Here is a 10384-nt window from a genome sequence, read left to right on the forward strand (position 1 = left end):
ATCTTCCTCATCTTCTTCATGTGCTGCACCCACAGGTGGTGCTTGCGAATACAGCTTTTGAGACCTGGGAACCACTCCTGATCTGTGGTCCATCTCCTCAGTGTCACATGAGCGGTTACTGGTTACTATTTTAATAGTTCCCCCGAACTGGACGTTGAAATGCCTCCCCTTACTTATTCATCTCTTCTTTCCACCTCTGTTTTCCTTCCAGCCCTCATCCATCTCTCACACTCACAAGGACCACCGAGTGCAGTTGAATATCTTCCCGATTTTATTATCAACCTTCCTCTCTCTGTCCCAGGGGCAGGACAGGGAGGTATGACCGTTCCCAGTGCCTTTGGAACTGCTCTTGGAAGGTCTTCGCTCCTTCCCTACTGGTAAAATGGCATCAAAGGTCCCCACCGGTACAATACAGGAACCTTGACTGTGGGGTGGCGGGTGCAAGGGCACCCCGGCAGGAGAAGGTAGCCGGTGCCCTCCTCTGCAGCAGGCTGCTGCTCAGGCTCCAGGAGGCACGGGAAGTCTGTGCCCTGGTGAAGCCTATTGGGGTCACCCGGGGCCAGGTACAGAGTGTGGGGGGCGGGGTAGGTGTGAGGGCAGGCGCTGGTGAACCTGTTCTTGTCCTCCCCCATGGTCCCAGGGTCCTGGGCTGGGAAGAATCCGGGGAGTCCAAGGTCTCTGGCCGTCATGTGGGGTCTTTTGAAGGCAGAGTATCCATCGGACAGCTTGGGGTTGGGGCTGGGAGTGGGCCTGGAAAATTCCTGGTCCCGGAGTTGGGCGTCAAGCTTCACCTGCTGTGGAGACAGAGCACAAGTGAACAGGGGCCGAGAGAGGAGGCGATGATGCAGCTTCCTGGGGGTGTAGCCCAGGCGGATACACCTTCCCTCCCATGGAAGATCTCAACCAGCTTCTGAGTGGTGACTGACACGATAAATCCTAAAATAATGCAAACAAAAAAAAAATCTACAGGGGAAAAGTCCATGTCTTTCCCACTCTCCTCCCTCAGAAGCAACTGCTTTGTCAGTGTCTTCGCATCTTTCCAGAAACATTTTCAGACAAATTTCTAAGTGTGTATCTCCTTGCCTCAGAATATGTGTTAAATTATATTATCTCAGGAAAGTGTCACCTTTTTGTTCTTTTAAGATCTTTTTTTTTTTTTTTTTTATTTGAAAGGCACATTTGCAGAGGGAGGAGAGACAGAGGAAAGTCTTCCATGAGCTGGTTCACTCTCTCAGTGGCCACAAAGGCCAGAGCTGAACTGATTTGAAGCCAGGAGCCAGAGGATTCCTCTGAGTTCTCCAATGTGAGCACATGATTCATCCTCTACTGTTTACCCAGGCCATAAGCAGAGAGCTGTATAGAAACTGGAACTGCTGGGACTAGAACTGGCACCCACAGGGTATGCCAGCGCTGAAGGACGGAGGATTAGTCTGTTGAGCCACCTCAAAGTCCCAAAGTGTTCCATTTTGCAGAAAATTTTAAGTGTTCTATTTTTTTTAAAAGATGTATTTATTTTTTGGGTCTGGTGCCATGGCCTAGCGGCTAAAGTCCTTGCCTTGAACGAGCCGGGATCCCATATGGGCGCCGGTTCTAATTCCAGCAGCTCCACTTCCCATCCAGCTCCCTGCTTGTGGCCTGGGAAAGCAGTCGAGGACGGCCCAATGCATTGGGACCCTGTACCTGCGTGGGAGACCCGGAAGAGGTTCCAGGTTTTTGGCATCGGATCGGAGTGCACCGGCCGTTGCGGCTCACTTGGGGAGTGAATCATTGGATGGAAGATCTTCCTCTCTGTCTCTCCTCCTCTCTGTATATCCGACTTTGTAATGGACTGCTTTCCCAGGCCACAGGCAGAGAGCTGGATGGGAAGTGGAGCTGCCGGGATTAGAACCGGCGCCCATATGGGATCCCGGGGCTTTCAAGGCGAGGACTTTAGCTGCTAGGCCACGCCGCCAGGCCCTAAATATGCCTTCAAAATATTAACAGGGGTCTGAGCCATAGCATAGTAAATTAAGCTTCTGCCTCGGCACTGGTATCCCACTTGAATACCAATTTGAGTCCTAGCTGCTTCATTTCCCATCCAGCTCCCTACTAATGTACCTGGGAAAGCAGCAGAGGATGGCCCAAGTCCTTGGGACCCTGCACCCACATGGGAGATCCAGAAGAAATTCCTTGCTCCTGGGTTCAAATTGGCTCAGCTCTTGTCATAATAGCCATCTGGAGAAATGAACCAGTGGATGGAAGATATCTTTCTCTCTCCTCCCTGTAACTCTGTCTTTCAAATAGAATACAATAAAATAAATCTATTTTTAAGATTATTATTGGAAAGGCAGATCAGATTTATAGAGAGAAGGAGAAACAGAAAGATCTTCAATCTGCTGGTTCACTCCCTAAGTGGCGGCAATGGCCAGAGCTGAGTCGATCTGAAGCCAGGAGCCAATAGTTTTTTCTAGGTCTCCCACGTGGGTGCAGGGTCCCAATGTTTTGGGTTGTCCTCTGTTGTTTTCCTAGTCCATAAACAGGGAGCTGGATGGGAGTGGAGCAGCCAGGACACAAACCAGTACTCACATGAGATGCTGTCAATTGCAAAGTGAGGATTTAGCCATTGAGCCATCGCACTGGGCCCAAAATTAATTTTTAAGAAACTGTAAAAAAAAATGCATTCATGGGCATGCTGAAGATAAGGCCTAGCCGCAAAGTTTTGTCACATCCATGATGGACTTCAGTGTGTGATAAAATTGAATTAAAAGTTTATTTTGATTTTTCTCTCTTGAATTTCTTTGCTAGTCTGCCTAAAAGTTTGTTTCGCTCATCTTCTTAAAAAATGGCTCTTTCTTGTTGTAATTTATAGTTTTTTAGTTTCAATTCCATTTATTTTTGCTGTGATTTTTATCATTTCTTACTTCCAGTTCATTTTCCTTGTTTAATAAGTCCCTGAGATGCATAATTAGATCATCTGTTTGAGATTTCTAATTTTTGTAAGCACATGATGTCATAAATGTCCCTCCCAATGCTGTTTTTGCTATATTTCATGGGTTTTGACATTTTTGCTTCTATTTTCATATCTTCAGAAAAGTTTTTTTCCTTATTAATTTCTTCAGTGACACATAGGTCATACAGTAGCATCATTTTCAAGATAGTTTTTAATTTTCTTTTTCATTTCTTCAGCAACACATTCGTCATTCAGTAGCATGCTATTTAACTTCATGTTGTAAATTTTCTATTTTCATGCAATTGTTGATTTTGTTTTATCGCTTTTCATTTAAGGAGATGTATAGTAACTGTGTAATGGAGACTGTCATATCCAGATGTGAAGATATAACACAGTATGCATCTGTGCTTCCAAATCAAAGATGGACTCCCAATGAAACTGTTAAATATATCTTGAGAATAGGATGCTGGACTCTCTGTCATTGTCCACACTTAAATCTCAGGATTCACTTAAATAGCAGAAAAATGGGCTTATAACTGTTTATGAAGAGCTATACTATTGTAATAATATAGGGGAACCAGTGGGGGAGATTTGGAGAGGAGGAAGGGGAAATCCCAGAGACTATGGAATTGCATAATAAAATAATAATAATGAAAAAGTAAAATAATAAAAACATTTCTTAAAAGTTTATTTTGGGGACCAGCATAGTGATTCGGTGGCTAAATATAAAAAAGGCTTCATGATTATGCATATTTTCCATGAACATTTGAAGATCCCTCATACAACTGACAAACTAAAGATGTCCAGAAGATTTGAAGAAGTCTTACAAACTAATAAGAAAAAAAAAGTAGCACAAGAGAAAAAACGGGCAAGGACATGAACAGATATTTCATAGAATAACAAATCTCTGTAAACAAGAGGAAAATGTCTCCATGATGCTGCTTCCAATCTAGCTTCCTGCTGATCTACCTAAGAAGGCAGTGGATGACAGTGTTTGGGCCCTTGCCACCTAGGTGGTAGACTTAACAGAGCTCCTAGCTCCTAGATTTGGTATGGCCCACCCTGATTGTTGCAGCCATTTGAGGGAGTGAATTAGCAAATAGCAAAGACCTCTCTGTCTCTACCTCTCTCTGTGTGTCACTCTTGCTTTCAATTAAGTTAATAATAATGATGATAATAATAATAATAACAATAATAAGTCCTTTAACATCCTGGCAATGGATGTTGTCATAAGCAAGAGCCCCAGTGTCCATACTCATAATGAAACTGAAGTGGAGTTCAGTGGGTAACTGAACAGAGGATGGAATGCATTCCTACCTCCTGCGGTGTGACCATGGAGTATCTGTGCTTCCCGTAGGGCTTATAGTCGATCATGTAAGAGCTTTGGTACATGTCTAACTCCACGGGGACCTGGAGGACAAGAGAGAACACAAAACAAGAGACCTTGTCTTGCCATTCTTCTGCTTAAAGACACCAACTGACCCAATGGTGTCTCCTTGTCTGCAGGACAGGGCTAACTTCAGGGCCTGACATGTGCTGACTTCTACCCACCTATAGCATCTCCCCCCTGCCTCCGATCCAGGCCCTCTGCATTTCAGCCTCACTTCTTCATATTCACCCCAAGTCCCCACACTTGTCCCTACTCCTGGTGCAAACGTTGGCTGCATTTCTCACAGAACAGCCAACTCCTTTGCATCCTCCAAGACCTAAATGAAATGTCATATTGTCATTTCCCCAAAACATCCTAAAAATTACACCCTCTGCCTTCTACTTTCACAGCACAATGGATAGCCCTCTGTGGCAGAGGATGTGTTGTGATGGACTTGAAGCAGGCACACTAAATCAGAACTTCCAAAGTCCCAAAGCCCGGGTCGATGCTGGGTATACAGTGGGTGCCTAATCAATGCATGCTGCATTAATAAGTACCAAGAAAACTGTAGAAATTTAGTTGTCCTTATCGAAGAAAAAGTCAGAGGCATCCCCCAAAGAGCCTAGACCTCCCTTGTGTCCACTGAGTTGGTGACAAAGGACAGAAACCAATATCACTCACCTGTCCAGGGTACAACACACGTGGTGTGGCACAGGACCTAGACAGACAGCGTGATTAGCCCTGCACTGCTCCAGGCAGGAGAAGCAGTCACTAACCCCACACCTGCACCAACCAAGAACAGCTATCCCAGATCCCCAGAGTTTAGTCTTCCCGTCATGCACATCACTCCATCGTTCAGCGGTTGGTGGTGGCTCCAGGACAGATGTGCTGGTGGACAGGGGTTGTCCTAGTGAAAGATCCAGGCAGGCTTATAGCAGTTACCAATGTGTAAATACTTCCACAATGGCCCATTTCCAAAAGCTATTGATAAGTCACGGACACAGAGTTGTGTTCAGAGATCTGCATGGAAAGGGCTCTTGAGTGCCAGCATGAGCTGGCTCCAACGCACAGGTTCCAACGACCTGGCCCCAGCTCTGCTTCAAAGCAAGGCTGAGACCTAGGACTCACAGGAAGAGAGTGGTGGAAGTGAAGAAAGTTATGAGGCCCTGTAGTCCTAGTAATTAGACAATACTATCACCTAGATCCAACACCACCCATTACCTTCAACCCAGAAGCTCTGGGAGAAGCCGTACTCTGTTTTGCATGAAACCTCAAGTTCGTGACAAGGATTCCCTTTCATTCCCCTGGGGACCCTTCCCTGAAGCCTGCTCTGTTCAGCCAACTATGGCTCAACAAGGTGGTGGTCAGACCTCAGCCAGCTCCTGTGTCCCATCACCACCCACACACTGCTTCTCTCCTGGGCTGGGGGACAGTCCCGACACACAGAGCCTACCCTATCTTCTGCCAAGGCATGATGATGCTCCAGGTGTCCCTGCTGCGTGGAGCTAGCAGTCTCCCACCCACACCTGTCTTTGAGATGCGCCCTGATCTATGTGGTAGGAGACACAGTGTGGGTCACAGGCTCTGGTGCATTGTGATGTGAGTAGCTGGTCAACCCACCTACTGGTCAATTCCCATGTCCCCAGCCCACCCCCAGGAACCTTGGCAACACTGAATAGCATCAGGCGCAGGTGCTTTCCAATACTGCATAGAATCTATTTCCAGGAGAAGGAGGAAAACAGAAGTGGGCTGTGACTAAATCCACCTTCTACCACAGCCCCTCAAGGCTTCAGCAGCCTGCAAACCCGGCTCCTCCATTGTGTCAAAATCCTAGCTTTTTTCATGTGTGTTAGGGCAGTTACTATCAAAAGCTGGAAAATAACAAGCGATGCTAAGGACATGGAGAAATAAAAACCCATAGGCTGGGTCCGGCGGCGTGGCCTAGCAGCTAAAGTCCTCGCCTTGAACGCACCAGGATCCCATACGGGCGCCAGTTCTAATCCCAGCAGCTCCACTTCCCATCCAGCTCCCTGCTTGTGGCCTGGTAAAGCAGTCAAGGACAGTCCAAAGCTTTGGAACCCTGCACACACATGGGAGACCTGGAGGAGGTTCCTGGTTCCTGGCTTTGGATCGGCACAGCACCGGCCGTTGTGGCTCACTTGGGGAGTGAATTATCGGACTGAAGATCTTCCTCCCTGTCTCTCCTCTTCTCTGTATATCTGCCTCTCCAATAAAAATAAATAAATCTTAAAAAAAAAAAAAAAGCAACACACATCATAGGGCCCTGAACAACGGCTCAATGGCTAAATCCTCACCTTGCAAGTGCCAGAATCCCATATGGGTGCCAGTTTGTGTTCAGGAGTGAAGATCTTCCTCTCTGTCTCTCCTCTCTGTATATCTGACTTTCCAATAAAAATAAAACTTTAAAAATAAATTACAGAGAGAAAAAGACAAAGAGATCTTCCATGCACTGGTTCACTCCCTAAATGGCTACATAATGGCCAAGGCCAGGTCAGGCCAAAGCCAGGAGCCAGGAACTTCACCTGGGTCTCCCTTGCATGTGCAGGGTCCCAGCACTTACAACACCTTCCTCTGCTCGTCCAAGGCAGCCAGGCAGTGGAAGACGGCCCAAATGCTTGAGCCCCTCTGCCATCCATGTGGGAGACCCTGATAGAGTTCTGGACTCCTGGCTTGGCATGCACTGGCCCCAGTCATTGTGGCCACTTGGGAACTAGTTAGAAAAATCTCTAACTCTGCCTTTCAAATAAATACAATAAATTACATATAAAAATGTGAAATGCGGGCCCAGCACGATAGCATAGTGGTTAAAGTCTTTACCTTGCACACGCCAGAATCCCATATGGGTGCCAGTTCTAATCCCGGCAGCTCCACTTCCCATCCAGCTCTCTGCCTGTGGCCTGGGAAAGCAGTCGAGGATGGCCCAAAGTCTTGGGACCCTGCACCCGCATGGGAGACCTGGAGGGAGTTCCTGGTTCTTGGCTTCAGATTAGCGCAGCACCGGCTGTTGCGCTCACTTGGGGAGTGATTCATCGGATGGAAGATTTTCCTCTCTGTCTCTCCTCTCCATATATCTGACTTTGCAATAAAAAAATAAATAAATCTTTTTAAAAAATGTGAAACACTGGGTGATACAAAGTCTTCCTCTACCCCAAACTAAGCTTCACAATGAAATCTTGCAAAATGAACCCGTGGACCAACTGCTAAGCGTCTGCAGGATGATGCGTGCCATGTTTCTGAAATATAACACTCCCGTAGCTTTTCCATGACTCCTGTCTGCTTCAGCCGTATGCAGGCGAGAATCTTTTCTGCATTTGTAAGAGATGAAAAATAAACCAGAAAGCAAATCCCGTATTGGCCCTTGGTTTCAATCACACACAAGTTTTGGGTTTAAATGATGGGTAAGATAAACACAAGTGCATTACTGAGAGGAGTCTGTCTTTGGAGGCAAGGTTACCATGCAATCAACGCCCTGGAAGAGGAACCAAGAAAAGACAAATGGACAGGATCCAACGAACAGAGAGTGACTGCCAAACAAGAGACAACCCAAGGCCTTTCATTCCTCTTTCTTAGTGAGCATCTTTGCCTTTCAGCCAGCATTTTCGTTCAGATGAAACAGCCCCATTGACGGGCACAGGGCTGGGTGTGAAGACCAAAGGAGCAAAAGTACAGCAGGGATCACCCAGCACCTTATGCTGTCCAGGAATGTCCCCCAAGACCCTCCTTGAGAGCACCACCAGAGCTGGGTCCCTGGGCTTCTCTTTATGCAAATGCAGTGTTAATATTGTTAAATCACAGGAGGAAATTCTTCTCCCAAACCAGAAGCCCCCAAGTTCCTCCAGGCTTATATTAAAGGGATTACAATCCATTTCCTTCCTAATACAGCTAATGCGTGCTATGGGAAGCCCTCAGGCCAGGGATTAAGGCATTTACGCCTTTAATTAGGAGCAAGCTTTCCCTTCTAGAGGCCCGAAACACAAACAGCCAGCACACACTACAGAGCCTCCTCCTGGGCTGTGCGCTGGGGGCAGTGCTGCCTTGCTGGGAGCCTCGGTGGGCTCAGCAAAACTCCCCTTCCCAAATGCCCGAATCTCCAACCCGGGGAGAGCCGGGTCAGCAAGAGAAGCCTATCTAGGTGAAGGACAAACAAACAAACAAACAAACAGAATCAGATCTGTCCGTTAATTCAGGATGCAGCAGGCAGGGCAGGAGAGAGGGAATGAATACGGAACTGACCCCAGCAGCCAGCACCTGCATCCGCAGCTCACTTGGACAGCTCTGAAACTGAGGATGCTTCTGTGTTTCCCAGAAATCCGTTCCCACCTGGATGATACACCTGCCCCTCACACAGACTTGGTGGTCCATTTCCATAGGAAGCAGCTGCATCTTCCAGGACAACCCAGAGTCCCTACATTTCACCTTTGCCTGGGATTCACATCCAAACCGGGGGATCTATTACCACCCTGGGATGTAGAGGCAGGTCTGGAACCTACCCTGCAGTAAGCTTCTCTGGCTAGTCCAGAAAGTGTGTTTCTTTGAGATTTTATTCATTTGGAAGCTAGTGGGATGGCTCAGTTGGCCAATCCTCTGCCCTAAGCGCCAGGATCCCTTAAGGGTACCACCAGTTCGTGTCCCGGCTGCTCCACTTCCCATCCAGCTCCCTTCTTGTGGCCTGGGAAAGCAGTCAAGGAAAACTCAAAGCCTTGGGACCCTGCACCCATGTGGGAGATCCTGAAGAAGCTCCCGGCTCCTGGCTTTGAGTCGGCTCAGCTACAGCTGTTGTGGCCATTTGGGAAATGAACCAGTGGATAGATCTTTCTCTCTATACCTCCTTCTCTCTATAAATTTGCCTTTTAATAACAAACATTTAAAAATAATAAAAAGAAAAGAGGTCTGTGCCCAGATTGGAATGAATGATCTGTCATTGTGCCTCTTTTCCTTTCACCCCCACTTACACGTTTGCTGTGGGTCTTATCAGAACTCCTTGGCTAGATGAAGCTGTTGCGTGTGGCTGCGCTTTCCTGTACCTGGCTTCTGTCACTGATAGTGTGGTCTATTCACTATGACAAAGATATCATAGTAACATGAGGCGTTAGTCACAGGAGAAGCTGAGTGTGGTCTATTGGTCATGACAAATAATCTAACTAATATATTCATAGTAGGGGAATAGGAATGTGGGGTATATGAAGACTGTAGGAATTCACAGTCTTTGTTTTTGAAGTTTACACCTCTTCTGAAACCAAAAAGCAATTGGTTCACTTGATTATAGAGAAAGTCCATCATCTGCCATCTGCAAGCTGCAGCGCCAGGAACGCTGGAGGTACAATTTACCCTTAATCTAAAGCCATGAGACCCAGGAACACTGACGTCCAAGTGCAGCCAGTGAAGCCTGTCTCAGCTCAGTGCAGAACAAAGCCAACCTCCTGCACCGTTTGGTTCTATTTGGGTTTTCAGATTGGATGCACCCACCACATTGGGAAAACAGATCTTGTTTATTAGCCCACCAAACCAAGAGTTAATCACTTCCGGAAATACACTCACAGACAAATGGGAGTAATGTTTTACCCCCTTCCTGAGCATCCCTTAGCCTGGTGAAGTCACACATAAAATGAACCATGCAGCCTCAGCTGCTGCAGCTCAGAGACCATGTTTGTTTTGATTTTTAATATTTATTTCATTTTTTATGGAAAGGCAGAGTTACAGAGAGAGAGAGTTAGAGAGAGGTCTTCCATCTGCTGGTTCATTGCCCAATGACCTAAATAGCCAGAGCTGAGCCAATCAGAAGCCAAGAGCCAGAAGCTTCCTCCTGGTCTCCCATGTGGGTGCAGGGGCCCAAAAACTTGAGCCATCCTCCACTGCCCTCCCAGGCAATAAACAGGGAGCTGGAATGGGAGTAGAGCAGCTGAGGGCCAGCTAAGGGCACCTTGCAAGTGCCAGGATCCCATATGGGTGCCGGTCACTGTTCATGCAGCTCCCTGCTTATGGCCTGGGAAAACAGTAGCGGATAGCCCAAAGGCTGACTGACTCAGATTGACTCAGCTCTGGCTGTTACGGCCATTTAGGAGGCA

At 47.1% G+C, this 10384-nt stretch overlaps 1 protein-coding gene across 2 annotated transcripts; it reads right to left on the reverse strand.

Moving 5' to 3' along the window:
• Window positions 1–248: 248 nt before the first annotated feature.
• SPMIP9 (sperm microtubule inner protein 9) lies at window positions 249–5864 on the reverse strand. 2 transcript variants are annotated; one of them, XM_058667399.1, is made up of 4 exons: window positions 5752–5864; window positions 4980–5016; window positions 4247–4339; window positions 249–791 (listed from the first exon to the last, which is right to left on the reverse strand). In XM_058667399.1, the coding sequence occupies exons 1-4, from the start codon at window positions 5769–5771 to the stop codon at window positions 372–374; spliced, it is 570 nt and encodes a 189-aa protein (XP_058523382.1). In that variant the 5' UTR covers window positions 5772–5864; the 3' UTR covers window positions 249–371. The 2 variants fall into 2 exon arrangements, with proteins under 2 accessions (XP_058523382.1, XP_058523381.1); XM_058667398.1 differs by having other exon boundaries at window positions 249–794.
• Window positions 5865–10384: the final 4520 nt, after the last annotated feature.

The sequence above is a fragment of the Ochotona princeps genome, chromosome 8 (genome assembly GCF_030435755.1).
Source record: "Ochotona princeps isolate mOchPri1 chromosome 8, mOchPri1.hap1, whole genome shotgun sequence".
In the NCBI taxonomy this organism is placed as follows: domain Eukaryota; kingdom Metazoa; phylum Chordata; class Mammalia; order Lagomorpha; family Ochotonidae; genus Ochotona; species Ochotona princeps.

Bases quoted from the DNA above. Each gene is read 5' to 3' on its own strand.
- SPMIP9 (XM_058667398.1), bottom strand. From the start codon at position 5,771: ATGCCTTGGCAGAAGATAGG. The intron at 5,017-5,751 runs GTAGGCTCTGTG...CTGTCTGTCTAG, and splicing joins ATGCCTTGGCAGAAGATAGG to GTCCTGTGCCACACCACGTG. The intron at 4,340-4,979 runs GTGAGTGATATT...CTTGTCCTCCAG, and splicing joins GTGTGTTGTACCCTGGACAG to GTCCCCGTGGAGTTAGACAT.